The sequence below is a fragment of the Neomonachus schauinslandi genome, chromosome 6 (genome assembly GCF_002201575.2).
Source record: "Neomonachus schauinslandi chromosome 6, ASM220157v2, whole genome shotgun sequence".
In the NCBI taxonomy this organism is placed as follows: Eukaryota; Metazoa; Chordata; class Mammalia; order Carnivora; family Phocidae; genus Neomonachus; species Neomonachus schauinslandi.
Genome location: NC_058408.1, coordinates 123,718,041 through 123,737,624, shown reverse-complemented (window position 1 = coordinate 123,737,624; position 19,584 = coordinate 123,718,041). Strand labels below are relative to the sequence as shown.

At 53.9% G+C, this 19,584-nt stretch overlaps 1 protein-coding gene across 1 annotated transcript in view; it reads left to right on the top strand.

The window, feature by feature from the left end:
- The window catches only part of SLIT1 (slit guidance ligand 1), a 164,223-nt gene that overhangs the window by 121,316 nt on the left and 23,323 nt on the right, over positions 1 to 19,584 (top strand). The window contains exons 14-24 of the mRNA XM_021699806.1: positions 3,307 to 3,470; positions 4,181 to 4,204; positions 4,341 to 4,485; positions 5,090 to 5,164; positions 5,335 to 5,478; positions 7,893 to 8,036; positions 8,519 to 8,685; positions 11,433 to 11,565; positions 13,958 to 14,026; positions 16,685 to 16,756; positions 19,421 to 19,492. Coding sequence (XP_021555481.1) covers positions 3,307 to 3,470; positions 4,181 to 4,204; positions 4,341 to 4,485; positions 5,090 to 5,164; positions 5,335 to 5,478; positions 7,893 to 8,036; positions 8,519 to 8,685; positions 11,433 to 11,565; positions 13,958 to 14,026; positions 16,685 to 16,756; positions 19,421 to 19,492 — 1,209 coding nt within the window. The remainder of the gene's footprint in view (positions 1 to 3,306; positions 3,471 to 4,180; positions 4,205 to 4,340; positions 4,486 to 5,089; positions 5,165 to 5,334; positions 5,479 to 7,892; positions 8,037 to 8,518; positions 8,686 to 11,432; positions 11,566 to 13,957; positions 14,027 to 16,684; positions 16,757 to 19,420; positions 19,493 to 19,584) is intronic.

Sequence of the window (19,584 nt, the reverse complement as noted above, 5' to 3'; positions counted from 1 at the left end):
CCCAGGAATAATCAGATATTCTCAATATAGGTTTGGAGGATTAAACGCCTTGACTGAGTCACGGGTCAGGCCTGAGCAGATTTAAATAACCCACACCCTGCTTGATCTGTCCGTCGGTAGCTCTGAGATCTGTGGCCGAGTATCTGTGCCCCACTCCTGACTTTGCTGCCATTTTCCTTGCTCCAAGAGATTTTTCAAAGTTTTTTTTAAAAAACAGCTTTAATGAGGTATAACATATACCATAAAACCCACCTGTTCTAAGTGAACAACTCCATGATTTTTCCTATATTTACAGTTTTCTACGATCACCACGATCATCACGATCACATTTTAGAACGTTTCTGTCACCTCCCCAAAATCCCTTGTGTCCTTTTACAGTCAGTCCCGATTTCTAGCTGATTTCCAGGCAACCACTAATCTAATTTCTGTCTCTATAGTTTGCTTTTTCTGAACAATTCATAAAAATGGAATCATCATAGGGTGCCTGGGTGGCTCAGTCGGGTAAATATCTGACTCTTGATTTCGGCTCAGGTCATGATCTCAGGGTCGTGAGATCCAGCCCCGAGTTGGATCCACTGGGTGTGGAGCCTGCTTAAGATTCTCTCTCTCCCTCTGCCCCTCCCCTCCCACTCCTGCTCGCTCTCTCTCTCTTAAAAAAAACTTGGAATCATCATGATATATCTTTTGTGACTGACTTTTCATGTTTTTGAGGTCCATTCACATTGTAGTGTGTATCAGGACTTGGTTCCTTTTTATGGCCAAGTGATTTCCCATTGAGTGGATCGACCACATTGTGTTTAACCTTCCTAGTGGATGGACATTGGATTTCCACTTTGGGATCATTATGAGTATCATATAGTGTGAATATTTGCTTACAAATCTTTATGTGGACAAATGTCTTCATTTCTCTTGGGCTTTCTGGGTCACATAGGAAATTTACATTTAATTTTTTAAGAAATTGTCACTTTTCCAAAGTGGCGGTAAATGCCATTTTACACCCCCCCCCAGCAGTGTATTATAAGGGTTCCAGTTTGGGCACCTGGGTGGCTCAGTTGGTTAAGCGACTGCCTTCGGCTCAGGTCATGATCCTGGAGTCCCGGGATCGAGTCCCGCATCGGGCTCCCTGCTCGCCAGGGAGTCTGCTTCTCCCTCTCCCGCTCCCCCCTCTTGTGCTCTTTCTCTCTCTCACTCTCTCTCTCAAATAAATAAATAAAATCTTTAAAAAAAAAAAAAATAAGGGTTCCAGTTTGTCTACGTCCTTGCCCATACTTGGTATCACTTGTCTTTTTGATTATAGCCACTGTAGTGGGTGTGAAGTGGTGTCTCATTGTGGATTTAATTTGACTAATGATGTTGAGCATCTGCCCCAAAAGGTTTCTAGCTGTGACTTATTAATGCATATTCCAAGAAGGACACTGAGAATAAAGTCTTCCCTTCTGCTTTCTACTCTCACAAATGTTCATGGAGGAAAGAGCATGGCCCCACATGCAGCTCATTTCGGGGTGTGCCTTTAACATGATGATATTTTCCCAAGCAGGTATTCTTTTTCTTCTTCCTGAGCATTTTCCCTTCTCAGCTCTCTGCTCTTTGCGATTGTTAAAAATTCCAATTTGTGTCAAATTCTTAAGCCATTTGTCTCTGTGGGTGGTTCAAGTTTTTATAAATTGGCTTTGACACAAATAACCTGTTCTTAAAAAGGATATATTCTACCCCACACCCATTGAACATTTTAATACATGCCTGAACAACATAATTGGATTGATTTTAAACAGAGTTCTCTACCGAGACTGTGATAAAGGGAAGCAATTAGTTCAGGCAGAGGCCAGGCAGTGAGGCATGGGCGTCTAGATGCAGCTGGGTTACCGGGTGGATCCCAGAGCAGGCCCCGAATCCTAATGCATTTTTCAGTCATCGACGGAATCTGCCACGGGGCTTCAGCAAACACATCTTTTCCGTGCAAACAGACAGTTTAAATGGGGAGACAAATGTCCAACCAGATGCAGAAGCGGGGGTGGCCCACCTGGCGATGCTGACAGGAGCCAGGACTCAGGCAAGGAAAGCGAGGACATGGCCCAGGGGAGTGGCAGGGACATCTGGGCAGAGAAGGCTCCAACCAAGGAGCCCAAGCAGGAAGCAGAGCCCAGGAGGTGACGAATAGGAGAGCGTGGCCAGGGTCAGAGCTGAGCTGGGTGCAGACCCTGGGCAGGGCTCATGCCTCTGTTTGCATGGCCCTGGCGCTCCATCAGGGCTCTGGGCTGAGGCCAGTAAGTAGATGGCCTGAACTGGTGGCATTAGATGGAGAAGTGGCCATCCATGGCTAGTCCTCCGAGCTGGCCCCTGCTCTGTCTCCCTGTACTTCCATGCAGAAGCATTAGCTCTCAGGTACAGGTGCTGGAATATTCTCAGTTTAGAAAGTTTAGAAAGCAGGGCATGCCCAATGCTATGATGGCCAAGACACAGGCCAGCAAGCTGGCTGCTGGGGTGGTTCAGATGTGGCTGGTATGAGCCTGTTGGGGTGGGGAGGGCCCACGAATGGAAAAGCCACGCATGTGGTCGCTGAGAGCAACCCAGGTTCCTACAGTCAGCATCGCCTGCCAGCTATCCCCTCCCCACATTTATCCCGCTGGTCACACAGGCAGTCTGGTAAGAGAATACAAGTGATTTCCCCGTAAGTAACTGTTGAGCCATGTTTTCTGAGTTTCCCTTGTGTCCAAAGACAGGGTGTAAAACGGTCAGGGGTGTGGGATGGGGGGAGGCAGCCCTCATGGCCTGGGTTGGGAATGGAGATTCCCATAAGTGAGGGGCCGCAGTGGGCACTCTGAGACATGCCCACCCCAGCTGCAGGATCCATCCCCTTCCTGACAAAGCCTATGGAGAGAAGCTGCTATTGCCCGAAGCCACAGGGAGGGGACCACCCATGACAGAGGCCTCTGGGCACCAACAGTCCTGGGCTCTAATACCTCTTCTGTCCCCTCACCTGTGGAAGGCTGGGTGGTCTGGCCGGTCTCTCCAGGTCACTCTTGCCTCCACTTGTGTTTGTGAAATGTCTCGGGGGGTGGGTACGGGTGAATAGATGGACTTGCAGGGGGGAGTGCAGCAGAGACAGCTGGGAGCTCCAGAGCCTGTGGAGATCCTTCCCTACTACCATGTTCTGGCCAGACTTCTCTGTAGTTGGTGGGTGTACCCAGGCAGTGGCCCAAGGTGGTGCGTTTCAAGCCACCAGCGAGAAACGAGGCCCCATCCAGGCAGAGGTCAGCATGGGTTTGCAGCCCTGTCTCTGATCCCCACTCTGCCCGCTCTGGACAGGCATCTGGCACAGAACCCTTTCATCTGTGACTGTAACCTCAAGTGGCTGGCAGACTTCCTGCGCACCAACCCCATCGAGACGAGCGGGGCCCGCTGCGCCAGCCCCCGGCGCCTCGCCAACAAGCGCATCGGGCAGATCAAGAGCAAGAAGTTCCGCTGCTCAGGTAGCTGCCCGCTCGCCCACCTGTCTGTCCACCTGCCTGCTGTCTTCAGTCAGCTCAGAGACCGGTGATGTTTTCCTCATGGCTCCAACCGCGTCTCCTAGGCCACTCTAGGCCCTCGAGTGGGCATAGTTCCCAACCTGAAGCCTGGGATCTGAGTGGTTGACCAGCCCCACTCTGCACTGTATGGAGGCTTAGGGAAGACTAGGGCTGGCTGAAGGTCCCTTAGGTAGGCCTGCCTGGTCAAGGACCCAGGTTCCTCTGCTCCCAGGACAATTTGCTGTCATGCTACTCCTTTTGGAATCAGGAGGCCTCAGTGAGAGAACTGCCTCCTCCAGGCTCTGGGGCAGCAGAAACTGGCTGGGGACAGTGTGAGTCAGCCTCTGAGCCTGGATCCTGGTCAGGGATCTGATGCCTCTCTGCCCCATCCCCCATCTTGGGCCATTGCCCATGAGCGTCCTGTATTTTGGCATTCCCCGAGAAGTTCAACTGGGGGTGGTACAGCCCCCAGCCTCAGCCTGGCCAGGGAGCATCTGTGCTCTGTAGCAAGGCCTTCTCCACCTGGGGCTGGGCAGGTGGGCTCTGGGGCCCGAATTTGGGACCCCAGTGTTGTTCCTGGGGTGCCTTCACCTGGGCAGTGGGGTTGGGGCCTGGGCTCTTCCTGCAAGTCCTAGACGATTGCAGCTTCATGGTGTTTCTGCTTCTCTCCCCAGCCAAAGAGCAGTACTTCATTCCAGGTAGGAGAGTGGGGGGTACTGAGGCCAGCCTGGGGGGTGGGGGCGGCGGCAGTGGGTGGGCAGGGGCAGCAGGCTGAGGGGGCCGGGAAAGCCCTGCCCTGGCCCCTCAGCCTCCCCCTCCCGCCTGTCCCTGAAGGCACGGAGGACTACCAGCTGAACAGCGAGTGCAACAGCGACGCCATCTGTCCGCCCAAGTGCCGCTGTGAGGCCAGCCTGGCGGAGTGCTCCAGCCTGAAGCTCACCAAGATCCCCGAGCGCATCCCCCAGTCCACGGCCGAGCTGTGAGGGCCCCCTGCCTCTCTGCAGCCCTCACCTGCCCCCGCCTCACTAACCCTCCTGGATCCACTCTGAGTTTCCCTCTGGTCCAGCTCTGTTGGGGAGCATGGGAGACCCCAGCGTGGCAGGAAGTGGCTCCCCGCCACCCCCCACCCCGCAGCCCCTCTGCTTCCAATCACAGCCTACAGATCCTCTCTGGCCCATGGGGCAGGTTGGCAGCCAGAACCAGGGGTAGCTTTTCTCAGTCATGCTTTTGCCTTCTTCCAGGGGATGTGATCCCATCAGATTGAGTTGGATCTTAAGCCATCCTTTAGCTGTTTTCTTTCTTTAAAAATATAAATCTGTGCACATGTGTATGTGTGTGCATGAATAGCTACACATACCTGTCATCTGTGTACGTACATTTTTGTGGCATTTTTAAGGTTAAAAATATCCCCATTCACCCCCCAGCACCCCCATCCATCCTTCCTTTGAAATAGGATCAGTTTGCCTTGCCAGATAAATTCTTCTGGGAACTCCTTTGTTTGAGTCCCAAATATTCTCAATTTGGAAGATAGTCTCATGTCTGTCATTTATGAATGTGTAAGTTCTCTTCATTGCCTTTTACAGACGATTAAACAACAATGAGATTTCCATCCTGGAGGCCACTGGGATATTTAAAAAACTCACTCATCTGAAGAAGATGTGAGTTACCCATTGGTGGGGAGGTTGCAGTCAGGACTGTAGCGGGGGAGGGAGAAGGCAGATACTGGGTGTGTGGGAGCTCCCAGGGGGAGGCAGGGCTCCCGTGCAGGAAGTCGGCAGGGGGGAGGGGGGTCCTCAGCTGCATCATCCTTCTGCTGCCTCCCGTCCAGCAATCTGAGCAACAACAAGGTGTCAGAAATCGAAGATGGGGCCTTCGAGGGCGCAGCCTCTGTGAGCGAGCTGCACCTGACTGCCAACCAGCTGGAGTCCATCCGGAGCGGCATGTTCCGAGGCCTGGACAGCTTGAGGACCCTGTGAGTGTGCGGGCCAGGGAGCAGGGCCGGACTGCCACAGGCAAACCCAAGCCAGGGCGTGGGCGTCTGCACTGAGAGGATGGGAGTCCCCCCTCCCCCCTAACCCCAGCTTGCAGGAGGCAAGGGGCAGCCGGGGACCCTGACTGCGGTGGGGCAGGTGATCAGATGTTGCTAACTGTGGTTCCCTGGGGGTGGGGTCGATGCCTGGTGAAGGGGTGAGTGGAGGTGGGCCCTTGTGGAGGTTCCCCTTTCACTGCCCTCTGATCAGGCTGCAAGAGCACCCATGTGCGTTGAGTTCAGGCGTGGCCAGCACGGATGCAGGCAGGGGGGCTGGAAGGCCCCAAGGTGGCGACATTGTCGAGATGACCTCAGCCGGCGCAGACGGAGAGCAGGGATGGCCCGTCATCTCTGGGGTTCTAGGATCCTGTGACCCAGAGCCCGGCCAGAGCTCACCAGACATCAGGACTCAGTAGGATCCTGGGGTCCTCCATCTCTCCAGAAACGCTGCAGGGAGCCCTGTCTCTCCACCCAGGCAGCACTAGCTCTTCCAATGAGCATGCAGACCCTTAGAGTGTGCAATAGACCGTGCTGTCCGGTTGGACTTCTTGCAGTGACAGAAGTGTCCCGTGTCCGCACTGTCTAGTCAGTGGCCACGTGTGGCTCTGCAGTCCTTGACGCGTGGCTAGCGCCACCAAGACACAGAACTCTGAATTTCATTTCACTGTAATTATCAACAGCTACATGTGGCTGACAGCTGCCCCGTAGGGCAGCGCGGCTCCCGACGGCGCCTGGCTGGGTTTCAACCCCAGCCCTGGGGTAGGCCTATCGATCTGTTTTCCGAGCACATGTCATGGGATTCGTGTAAAGGAGAGGAATATATGAGGGCATTCCCTGTGGGTTTTTGTGTTTATCTGTTTGTTTTACAAAAAGGGGATTCTCTTTGTGCTGTGTTTTGCCACTTGCTTTTGTCACGTGTGAATCTAGTGTGGCTGTTTCCCCAGGCTGTGCGTACAGGGCTGCCCCGTTCGTCCTTACCCTGGCCAGGTACTCCTTGAAGGAGGGTGTCGTGGGCCCTTGGGTTCCCTGCGAGGGAGGCTTGGAGGGGGACGGAGGAGAGGGGTGGGGCGGCTGCTGGGCCAGGGCCAGCAGCACGTGCGAGCCAGAGTGCAGGCACAGGAGAACGGCCAGAAGCCCCCCCCACATGCAAACGACCGCTGCTCTTGTGGGTAGCTGCCACCTTTCCAGTCTTGTGCTTCCACATGTGCGTCGGCATTTGCACGCGCATGCGCACCAGCACACGGGGTGCTTACGTGTCAGTATTTCTGAATGGCACCCTAGAATCCATTTTATTTAGTGACCTGCTTTGTCCCTAAACACAACGCGAGCACCTGTACGTATCATTAAAGTTTCTTTTACAACATTATTTTGAAGGACTAGGTATTACATAATTATTGGAAATTTGGGCTATTTTAGTTTTTGTTATAAGCAATACTGTCATTGATATCTTTATCATGAAATTCTGTGCCCATCCAGGATTTTTCCCTTTTGATAAATCCCTAAAAAAGCCTGGCTGGAAGAAAGCATGAAGGGCCCTTTTAGGGCCTTTGGTGCCTCTCACTTCTGAGTCACTCTCCTCCGGCCCAAGTGTGAAAGTGCCCATTCACTCACACCGACCCTGGGCATTATTATTATATATTATTATATTCTTAGTAATTTGTCAAGCAAAGATTCAATATGCTTACATGTCCTTGATGACTAGTAAGTTTAAACATTTTTAATCAACGTTCATAAGCCATTTTAATTTCTTTTGTGAATTGCCTATCCTGTGTCAAGCTTGGTTTTGTTTTTAGTGGGGGAGGGGAATTGAGCCAGGTTTTTGAGGGTGAACAGAGACTTTCACAGATATACATGAGGAAAGGGGTCATTCTAGAAGGAAACCATAGCCAGGGAAAGTCATGGTGATGCAGGCCCGGATAGCATGCCTGCAGGCCAGAAGAGTCAAGGGTGTGCTGCTCTCCTGGGAGGTGGGCAGGTGCTGGTCTGGGGCTGGGTTAGAGAGGCTCCCGAGGTCACAGGAAAGAGGGGAGACATTATTCTGTGGGGGCCCCTGGGGCTTCAGGCTGGACAGGAACATGACTGGGTGCAGGTTTTAAGCAAGCGTCCCTGGGGGTTGATGTGGAGCGTGGCCTGGGGGTGCCCTGGGCACCCAGGGAATGAAGGTGGCCGCAGGGTGGACAGGAGAGCATCTAGAGGGGAGGGTCTCGAGGGGAGCATGAGTGCGGGGAGTCCTGGTGCTGTGGCCCCCAGCCTTGGCTCACTGCCTCGAGAGGAGGATTTGTGGGGGGGCCTTGGTGGGCAAAGCGCAGGCAGGTAGATGGCTGCAGGGCACAGCACTAGCCCCTGCCGCCCCCCAGGATGCTGAGGAACAACCGCATCAGCTGCATCCACAATGACAGCTTCACGGGCCTGCGCAATGTCCGCCTCCTCTCACTCTACGACAACCAGATCGCTACCATCTCCCCGGGGGCCTTCGACACCCTCCAGGCCCTCTCCACGCTGTAAGTCCGGGCCTGGAGGGCGGGAAGGCCTGGGGCTCCGGCACCAGCCTCTGCGCCCTGGCGGCCGCCTGGACTCCCAAGGGTCGTTACTTTGAAAGACTCACTGGTGGGCACCTGGGTGGCTCAGATGGTTAAGCGTCTGCCTTCGGCTGAGGTCATGATCCCAGGGTCCTGGGATCGAGTCCCGCATCGGGCTCCCCGCTCGGCGGGGAGCCTGCTTCTCCCTCTGCCTCTCTCTCTCTGTCTCTTATGAATAAATAAATAAAATCTTAAAAAAAAAAAATGAAAGACTCACTGGGGGTGTCGGGCCCTCGTGGTCTGTGGGGTCCCACTGTGTCAGGATGCCATGTCTTCATAACTTCTGGCCGTCTGGGAAAGAGTGCTGGGTGGCCGCGTGGCCAGTCCGTGGCGGCGCGAGAGGGCTTTGCAGGGAAACCGCGCCTGGCAGGGCGTGTTGGTGGTCACACGGCCGCCTCTTCCAGAAACCTTCTGGCCAACCCTTTCAACTGCAACTGCCAGCTGGCCTGGCTGGGCGACTGGCTGCGGAGGAGGAAGATCGTGACCGGGAACCCGCGGTGCCAGAACCCGGACTTCTTGCGGCAGATCCCCCTGCAGGACGTGGCCTTCCCCGACTTCAGGTGTGAGGAAGGTAAGCTGCGGGCCCCTGGGCGGGAGGGAGGAGGCGGGCTGGTCAGCCCTGGAGAGGAGGTCTCCCGTGCAGGGGGGCGGGGGGAGGCCCTGGTCCAGGGGTGGGGCAGGGAGCAGGGAGACCCCCTTTTTGTCCTGCACCTACCCCTGCCTGGCGGCAAGCTTCATGTAATTTTTAAAGCAATAATATGCTTATTGTGTAAAAAATGGGAAAGTATGGATAAAAGAAGGAAATAAATGTTATCTATTATTCCATCACTCAGAGAAAAGTCACAGTTCACATGTTAGTGTATTTTTTTATAGAAGTATGCCTCATGCAGGGAGGGATCTGCCGCCTGGCCGTGCCTCAGCGCTCCAGGCTGATGGCTTCACCGGGTCCGTGAGGGGCGGTGGGACCTTCCTGGGCCCCCCGCCTCCCTGTGGGAAACCTGGTCACTTCTCACACCCATGTCTGTTTCCTCCGGATTCCCAGTCTCTTTCCTGCGGCCCCTCCCTTCTTTCCCCGCACGTGCAGCATGTAGCTGCGTCCCCTGACTTCCCGGCAGAGCTCCGTGCACACAGGGCGGATTTTTACCCATGGTGACAGAGAAAGGTTGCAGCTCAGCCCACTGTCCCTGTTCTTGAGCCCTGCCACTGCCTTCAGCCTCCAGCAGGCCTGGCCTGCCTCCTCCAGCCCTCCCTGCAGCCTGCTTCCGGACTGGCCCATCCAGGCCAGGCGAGGGTGGTCCTGGGTGAGGAGCTTCAACTTTCACACCAAGAAAGATGGTCAGCGTATTTTTCTAAACAAAATCAATGGTTTTTCTAGAGCAATTTTACATCCTATTTAAAATTTCATACTACTCACATATATATTTTTATATCATTTTATGTAGTAATAACTTGCTGGTCTTTAAAAATTTTTTTTTAATTTAACTTAATTTTAAATTCTAGTATAGTTAGCATACAGTATTATTTTAGTTTCAGGTGTACAATATAGTGATTCAACACTGCGGTCCATTACCCAGTGCTCATCACAAGTGCCCTCCTTAATCCCCATTGCCTATTTTACCCACCCCCCTTACCCCAAAATTCTGTTTCTTTTTAAACCTAACTATATATTTTGGGCATTTTCTTATGCCATTAAGTATCCTTTGAAAACAGTATTTTTTCCCCCAAGAAACAGTTTCTTTCTTTTCTTTTTTTTAAAGATTTTTATTTATTTGAGGGGGAGAGAGAGAGAACACGAGCCAGGGGAGAGGGGCAGAGGGAGAAGCAGACTACCCGCTGAGCAGGGAGCCCGACGTGGGGCTCGATCCCAGGACCTGGAGATCATGACCTGAGCCGAAGGCAGACGCTTAACCAGTTGAGCTGCCTAGGCGCCCCCTCCTTTTATTTCTCTTATTACAAAGCGAGGCATCATCGTTTCCTTAAAAAGCAACAACGGACAATCCAGAAGAGTAAAAAGGTCACCAATGTGTCCCCTGCTCCTGCTTCCCAGCCCTGAATGACTCCTGTCACTAACCCGCTGTGTGACCTTCCTGAGCTCTGTGTGTGTGTGTGTGTGTGTGCGCGCGCACGCACACGTGGGACACACGTAGGATCTTGCGGCACCGTCTGTGCGGGCATTTTCGACATGACAGTCGCTGTCTGGAGAGTGTCGTGATGGCTTTAACCAGCCTGCTGCTTGGCGTTTAGGCACCTCCAGAGTGCTGCCCGGAACATCCAGGGAGACAGCTCTCTTCAACTTTCCCCCTTAGGAGAACCTGCTTGAGGTGAAAGGGTGTGACGGTCTGGGTGTTGCTGCCAGGAGGCAGTGGAATGTAGCGGTCGAGAGGGCCGGCATCCATTCCAGTCCTGTGCCACGTCTCCCAGCCTGGGGCACCTGGGGCACGTCACTGAACCACTCTGCCCTTGGTTTCCTCATCTCTGTATTGGGCTCATAGCACGCCTGCCAGAGAGGTGTTGTGAGGATTCCGGGAGTTCGTCCGTATTGCACGGTGCCCACCCGCAGCCGGCCTCCCTAACCGATAGTCACGGCCACCTGCTCCCTCGTGCCCTCAGCAACGCCTGCTGTGGGGTCCTTGTTATTACTCCTACACCCAGTCAGAAGAAAGGAAGGCAGAGGCCTCTCAGAAATGTTTACTGAATGAATGAATAAATGAATGAATGCATGAATACATGAAGGACGTGTGATGGGAGCTGATTCTGTGTCAGCCGGATGTGGGTAGAGACCCTGCGTTGCCGCTGATCAGCCTGAATGTAAAGTATACATTCATTCATTTATTCATTCAGCTGATCTATTTTGAGGGCTACTGTGTGCCAGGCTCTGCTCTAGGGCCTGGGCTCCTTCTGGGAGCAAAGAAGAGGAAAGAGACAAGTCTCTGTCCTCGTCGTGCTTGCATTCTCGGGGTGCTCGTGGCCCCCCTTACTGCACTGTTAAAGAGATGATGTTCCATATGGTATCTGGCACGTAGTAGGTGCTCAAGAAATGGTGTGGTTGCCCTCCTCCTTCTGTGCTGTGCCTACGTCCACCTTGGATCTGAGGCAGGAGATTGACCCAAGACCCATCTCAACTTCAAAACAGGTCCAAGGGGCTTTGTTCCTGGTGGGGAAGGGGTGCAGCCAAGAGGGGACTTATGGGTGCCTGGGGGAGTGTCAGAGAAGTGGAGAAGGCGAGTGTCTGCGGCACCGTGGAGTGTGACCCTGGCAGCAAGAGGCCCTAAGAAGGCCTGTCCCGTCACTGACGAGGCTTCGGGCCTTCCTCCCCAGGCCAGGAGGAGGGGGGCTGCCTGCCCCGCCCACAGTGCCCCCAGGAATGTGCCTGTCTGGATACCGTAGTCCGATGCAGCAACAAGCACCTCCAGGTCCTGCCCAAAGGCATCCCCAAGAACGTCACGGAACTGTGAGTAGCCCCAGGCCTGGCGTCAGAGGACAAGGTAACCAAGAACAGGTAGTAGCTGACTAGGGCGTGGAGGTAGGGCGTTGCAGGAGGCACGGGTTCCAAGAAGGCTTTGAGCTTCTGTGTGACACCCTCTGTAGTCACCTGACGGCGTGAGTCACCCACAGTGAGTGCTTTCTCACTCGCAGCTGACGCCGGCTTTTAAAATAAGAAGTAATGTGTGTTTTCCACCTCACATCACCCCATGCGCATCCCTTCTGTCATGAAAGCTCTCACAGAAGTTGTTTTTGGTTTTTGGTTTTTTTTTAAAGATTTTATTTATTTGACAGAGAGAGACACAGCAAGAGAGGGAACACAAGCAGGGGGGAGTGGGAGAGGGAGAAGCAGGGTTCCCGCGGAGCAGAGAGCCCGATGCGGGGCTCGATCCCAGGACCCTGGGACCATGACCTGAGCCAAAGGCAGACGTTTAACGGCTGAGCCACCCAGGCGCCCCTCTCACAGAAGTTTATTTTTGCTGGCTGCATACTTTTCCACCCCATGAATCTACTATGATCTACATAACAAATCCCCCTTTGTCGGATAGTTGTTTCCAATTTTTTACTAAATTGTATTATGATTATAAATAGTACCGAGGTGCATATCCCTTCAGTGAAGCTGCTAGTCCAAGAGCGGTGCATTGTTAGGACTGTCGCTGCCTTTTGCATGATGGCCTTCCAGAAAAGTTGTCTTTGCACCCCTACTGGCCGGGTGTGGAAATGGCCTCCCCACCCCCACCTCCCCCACCCCCACCCCATCAGTACTGGGCATCATGGTGCTAAAATCTTGGTTGATTTGGGTGTGGTATCTGAGCTTATGTGGGCGTGTGGATGTCAGCGTGTGTGACAGACAGAGATGGAGAGCTGGGCTTCTTCAGCAGACACCCCCAAATAAGAGGCTGTGGTCAGTCCCCGACTCCCCCTGTCCCCCGGGATTGGTCCCTCCAGGCCTCCATGGCTGTGCTTTTCTTTCCCTGCAGGGAGCGTGTGAGGTTTTCATTTGTGTTTCTTTCATTACCAGCGAGGCAGGCTACTTCCTCCCAACCACATCAACCACCACAGCCCTTGTCCTGTGATGCCCCACCCTGTCCCTTACCCAGTTTTCTATCATCCTGTTAGTGACCCATTTTCTCCTTGGTGCCTCATAGCAACCCTGAGCATAATGGAACAGTTGGGACAGCCTGCCTTCTTTGACCGAGGTTGCTGAAGTTCAGAGGCTGGGAAGATCTCTTGATTTCTCTAAGCCTTTGTTTTCCCAGCAGTCAATGGGGCCACGGGGGTGTATTGACAAGAGCCACTGAGAGGCTCACATGAGATGGGTGGGAAGTCACTTTGTATGATGCGGTGTTGGGTCAGAACGAGGAAGGCCCTGATTTTGCTGCTCTCTGGGTCTTTGCGGGGGGGTGGGGTGAGCCATCCTGGGGGCTGTAGTTGGTGGGGTTCCTGGGCAGGGAACCCAGCCGAGGTTGCAGCTCCTGGTCCTTGGGTCACTGCTTAGCAAGGATGGCTGGGGGCAAGCAGGGGACCTTCACAGCATCTTGAATCCTAAGCACCACCCTGTAGACACGGAGAACCTTCGGGAGTGTTAGGAGGATTTCTGGTGGGCTTGGCTTTGAGGACAACTTGGGTGGTGGTGTATATAGTGGGTCCCAGAAGGGAGGCCAAGGAGTGGGAACAGACAGAGGCAGCTGCAGGAGTCCAGGCATGGGTGACGGTGTGCAGTCGGGGGAGATGTGAGTCTGGAACACAGCAAATGAGCAGCGACTGGTAGGTGGGAGAGTCTGCGGCCCTGGGGCGCTGTTGAGTGAGTAGGAGAATCACCATCAGGGTCCTGAGCCTGGGTGGTTAGGCCATGGGGGTGATGGCTGATGGAGTCAGGGGAAGCCAGTTTGGGTGTAAAAGCACTGAGCTCAGGCTTGGGCCTGCCTGGGTCCAGCCTCACGCACCTTGCCAGCAGGTGCAGAGGGGCCTGACTAGCTGGCAAGAGGCCTGGCAGGTGGGCCTGGGAGGGACTAATGTGCAGATCAGGCCTGTCTGGCCAGGAAAACCGTGGGGCAGACAGGGGATGGGAGAGGAGCCCAGGAGTGAGCCCTGGGGGGTGCCTGCCAACAGGGAGGAGGCTGAGAGGGTGAGGCAGGGGCAGGAAGAAAGCCAAGGGAGGCTATATGTCTCAGTGCTTTTACCAGGTTCTTTGGCTGGCACCTGTCCACATGCTTAAGTGAGTGCATATATTGTCCTCCAGTTAGTGATTCTGGGCCAATTGTGTGGCCTGCGTGGAGGAGAGGAGAGGAGCCGGCAAGGCCCCAGCTGCAGGGGAGGCTTCCCCTGTGCGGCACTAACTGGTGTGTTCTCTTCTGTAGCTACTTGGACGGGAACCAGTTCACACTGGTTCCAGGACAGCTGTCCACCTTCAAGTACCTGCAGCTTGTGTGAGTATCCAGGCCTCTCGAGGATCCCAGGCCTGCCTCAGAGGCCAGGGGGGCCCCTGGTATCTAACTGTCCGGCTCCAGCTTTCCTGGAATTCCCTACCACCCCACTTCTGGCTGACCCAGTTTTGAATTTTGCACCGTCCCTCCCAGAAGGTCCGCACGTAGAGCTGTGTTACCACCTAGTGGTCATGCTTGGGAATGGCATGTTCTGGGCTGCCTTGCGTTGGACCCTGTCCGCTTCTGCCCAGCCCATCACCCCAAGCCTCCCTCTGGGCTGAGAATGATTGTTCATGAGGGTCATCCCGGCAAAGAAAGGAGCCAGAGCAGAAGAGGCTGATGGAAAACTTCTCAGTTCAACCGTGGCCTTCAAACCAAACATGAAATATGGCAGTTACAAATACATGTCTGTGACTACGTTTTTCTTTAGGCTAATATCTTTTTCTGTTATTTCCACTTTTGACCCTTTATGTCCCAGGAAAGTATATGAGATAAGCCTCCGAATAACTTCAGTTCCTCTTAGCCTTCCAGCCTAATTAACACCTCACCTCAGCTGTCTTATCTGCTCATTGGCCAGATTCTCCCCAAAAGAAGTCCAGATAACATTCCATCTTAGTTGGGCTTGGAGCGGTGCTCCTCAGGTGTGGTCTATGGACCAGTGGCCACTAGAGAACTGTTTGTAATGGGTCCGCAATTAGATGAGAAACTTGCACCAGAATGCAAATCAATGTCTTGCTTCCTTGGCTGAGAAGGTGTTACTGTGACAAGACTCTTAGCTCAACTATGTTGTGTTTAGTGTCCTAAGTGATTTGGACTTTTGCAGAAGTTCCTGGTTGTGGGACATTCAGTTCAGGGACTGGCTACTCTGAGGAGCACTGGCTTCCAGAATCTCGAAGCTCCGGTGTATCTGTCTTTGCTAAAGACCTAGCAGATGTGTTTTGACTGTCCCCATGGTGGGGAGGGGAGGGAGGGCGGTGATTTGGTGGCCGGTGACAGAGTGGCGTAGACACAGACAGCCTTTCTCTGCTCTGATTTGGGGCAGCCGCATTGGTGGCTGGGATACGCTTGGGAGGAAAGGAAGGAGAGAGGACCGATGTGGGGCCAGTCCTTGCCCATCACAAGGAGGGGCCACCCAGTGTGCTGAGCGCTCAGTGAGGAACCTCAGTGTGTCCTAAGAACAATGGACCGGTCTTAAATGAGATTAGTTAGAGGAATGTTCACTAAGAGACACTGAAGGCAGGGCATATGGTTTCATGTTACAAATATTTCCTGAGCCAAGAGCTGCATGAAGTGAGGCGACATGAAGGCCCCTAAATCATGGGCCCTCCCCTGAAGGCGGTGGGCTGGTGGGCATGCAGGAGGGAGACTTGGGGCACATAAAGTCATGGGACTGATGAGTGTTCCAACAGAGGGAAAGACACATTAGGGGTGTGGCTCAAAGCGGTGTGGGGGTGGTGATGGAGTCAGTGGGGGGTGCTGGGGCAGAGGCAGAGCCACCAGTGGGCAGAGGGAACAGGGGCAAGAGAATTTCAAGAAGGGTAGCAAATCCACGCCAGGCATGCGGGAGGCAGTGAGGGAGAGGTGGGCCGGAACCCAGAGCACCTAGCAGGTGTCTGGGCTAATTTTGTAGGCAAATGGGAGCCACTGCGGGATTTGGCAGGGAAGTGACTTAGTCAGATTTGTGTCTTAGTCAGATTTGTGGTGCCCACCCATGTGGAAGATGGATCAAAAGGGGGCAAAGCTGCAGGTGAGAGATGAGGTAGCTCCTGAGCCAGAAGCTGGGAGAGAGATGGCCTGAGTGAGCAGAAAGGGAGAAGGAGGAGGCTGAGAGAGAGGAGGTGGTGGGGCGCAGTTTCTGGGTTGTCAGGGCTGTGGACTGGGTGGGTGGGGGGAGAAGCACAAGATGTGGACCGGACTTGGAGTGTCTCTGGAGGGGAGTTCATAAGCCAGGGCTGCTGGGCCCACAGAGGAGGGCACTGCTGCCTGCAGTGGGGAGGGAAGCCTAGAGCGTCCCCGAGGCTCCCAGAGTGGACTACAGGGAGAGGGTCCGCGAGGTAGGGTTGGCTGGGAAAGCAGCTTCACCAAGAGACTGAGAAGGTACGGCCAAGGAGGTGGGGGTAGTGGTGATGTGGGAAGCCAGTCAGGGGTCTGAGGAAGAAAGGACAGGGAAGCAAGAGGTTTGAGAAGAGGGGTATCAGCCGTGACCCTGGGTGGGCTTCATCACTCTGAGACCTTGTGCCTTCATTTGAAAAATGGTGGTTACGTCTCCCCCATTGGATTGTGGGAGGGCTAGGAAGGAGCTAGCTGAGTGGTAGCAAGAGGAGAAAGCACAGAGCCCAGTAGATCTGGTAGTTCGGAGGCAGCCCATCTCCTTGGTGGGAGCATTTCCAGAGTGGAAGGGGGCAGAAGCCTGGGGTGGCAATAAGGAAATGGAGACAGGCAGCCCTGGGGATATAGTGGGAGTTTGGGGAGCAGGGCAGAGTGCTCCAAATGCCCCTCTAATTGTGCACCAAATGCCCCTCTCTGCTGCCCCCTCCCCTGCCCCCCAGCTGCCACCTGGCTGAGGGAGGGCCACGGGCAGAGTGGGGGAGGGAGGAGCCCATAGCAGAGAGCAGGGTGGAGTTCTTTCTTTCTAAACAGTGATGCTTTTTTCTTTTCCAGGGACTTGAGTAACAACAAGATCAGTTCCTTAAGCAATTCCTCCTTCACCAACATGAGCCAGCTGACCACTCTGTGAGTCCTGGGGGCGGGGAGGCGGAGGGAGGGCACACACGGTCTGGCCACTGAGACTTTCCCCAAGCCCCATTGGCCACTGACAGTATCACCAGCAGGGAGTGTGCCAGGGCCTGCCAGCCGGAAAGAAAAAAACCAGGTTTTTTATTGTGAAATATAGCATTCATACAGAAAAATGCAAAAAATATAAATGTACCATTTAACAAATAGTCATAAAGCTGGCCCTGGTGTGAATACCTAAGGCAAAAAATAGAACACAGCACCCCAAAAGTCCCCCTATCCTTTCCTGATCATTCCCCCTTCCTCCCATCTCCAGGCCATGCCTAGCCTGACTTTTATGGTGATCACTCTTTGATTTTCTTTACAGTGTTGCCAACTACATATGCACTTCTATACAAGGAAGTTTCATTTTGCACATTTTTGAACCTTATATAAATTGAATCATACAGGATATATATATTTTTTTGTATCTGGCTTTTGTTTACCATTATGTTTGTGAGATCCACTCATGTGGGAAGCTGTGGTCTGTTCATTTTTATTGCTGTGTAGTATTCCTTTGTAGGACTGTGCCATACTTCCCTTATTCATTTCACTATTGCTGGATGGTTGGGTTGTTTCCAGTTTTGACTGTTGTAAACAGCGACCTTCTGAACATTTTCATGCCCGTAGTCTGAGCTATTTTGAGGATTGTTTTAGTTACATCCCAAGCCATTGGTCGGAAAGTATAGCAAGCATCCCTTATATTGGCCTGTGGCTTAAGAGCGGTATCTCACTCACCTTCTCCACACCTCACTTTACAGATAATGTGCCAAGAACTGAAGAACTTTCCCTTAGGTTCTACTGTGGTCCAATACCCAGAAAACAGTAGAGCCAAGACCCAGAAAAAAGGACTGGGTCATGACCCAGCCAGACCCCCCAGGAGCAGAATGTGGGCCCGAGGCCATGAAATGCTGGTTCTAGGTTCCCCACCTACGCTTATTTGCCCCGGGGTCTACTCATCAACTGGGTCCCATTTCAGAGGCTTCCTGAGTCTGCGTGTGAAGCTGCCATCAGCTGGGGTGATTCTGCCCCCCAGGGGACATTTGGTCATGTCAGAAGCATTTTGGGGGGTCACGGCTGGAGGAGCCCCTGACACCTCATGCGCAGAGGCCAGGGTTGCTGCTAAACACCCAACAAAGAATTGTCCATAGTGCTGGGGCGGGGCAGTCCCGGTCTCAGGGATCTGGCCCCTGCGAGGGGACACAGAGTCCATTCCTGGGACAGGAGCATCTCCTTGCTCTCATTATTTTAGAAACAGCTTTATGGAGGTAGAGCTAATATACGGTCAACTGTACATACTTAAAGCCCACAGTTGGCTACATCTTGACTTATGTTCCCATCCGTGGAACCCTCACCACAACCAACACAGTAACCGCTTCCATCACCCCCAGAAGTCTCCTCCCGCCCCGTGACAGCTCTCCCCCCCGCCCCCCCACCGCCGGCCCAGGCCACCAGCCGTTGGCCTTCTGTGGAGGAGTTCGCTCGGCCCAGAGTTTTACATGAATGGAATCCTCCCACAGTGCTCTCTTTTATTTGGCTTTTTTCAGCCGGCATAGTTACTCTGAAATTCCTCCCTGTCACGGCATGGCACGGGGTCGCTCCTTGCTCCTGGTCTTCCACTGTATGGCTGTGTGTCTGTCAGTCCGCTGACGGACGTGTGGGGCTATTAGGAGCATCATTTCCTTTATTGTCAACCTGCCTGTCTGCCCTTGATGGATTCGTTTATTTGGAAGCCTTGCGGGGAGAGTGGTGTAGCCTGTGGACCTAGGAAACTGAGAAGCTGACTTAAAAACCCAGCTTAGGGACTTAATTACAGCACCCTGGGGGAGTTCTGTCTCCCTGCAGGGCCTCAGTCCTCATCTTTATGATGGGAGCAGTCACAGCGCCTTCCAGGCCCATAAGAGCTTCTTTTTTTTTTTTTTAAGATTTTATTTATTTATTTGAGAGAGAGAGAGAGAGCACAAGTAGGGGGAGAGGCATAGGGAGAAACAGGCTCCCCGCTCATCAGGGAGCCCAACTTAGGGCTCGATCCCAGGACCCTGGGGTCATGACCTGAGCTGAAGGCAGATTCCCAACCCCCTGAGCCACCCAGGTGCCCCCGTCACAGCTTCTTAATGGCACATCTCTAGGTGGGCTTGGACTTCCCCTGCCGGCTCCGGGAGTGAGGCCGGGCCTGATCAGGGGGCAATTTCACAGGGACCCCACCTCCGGCCCTTGCTGGGGCAGCCTCCACAGGGGAGGGCGCCCAGTCTCCTTCCTGAAGGCTGGCTGGGAGCCGGGCACAACGCTGAGGGCTTCACCTGGGCCATTTCCCCTTACCCACAGAAAAGCCCTATCGAGTTGTCATTGTTTTTGTCCTTGCTCTGCAGCTGGGGGAACTGATGGAGGCATAAAAGTGTTGGGGGACGTGGCCGGGTCACAGGGCTTACTAGTCCAGGGCACAGCCTGTAGCCCCTTCCATGCTCAGGCCTCCCTCATTTTGCTGCTGAGCAAACTGCCCCTGCACCCTGAGCCAGCCTGCTGGGGCCTGGTCCCTGACTTGGCGCCGCCCCCTCCCTGTCTTGGTCTCTCCTTCCTCCTCCCTCCCCTCTCCTGTCCTCCCTTGCCCTCCCTCTCTTCCCACAGGATCCTCAGCTACAATGCCCTCCAGTGCATCCCTCCTCTCGCCTTCCAGGGCCTGCACTCCCTGCGCCTGCTGTAAGTCTCCCTGCTCTTCATTCCCCCACGAAAATCCAGCCCATGGAGGGCCCTGCGGCCTCAGTAGGGCCAATAGTGTCCCAAGACGGGAG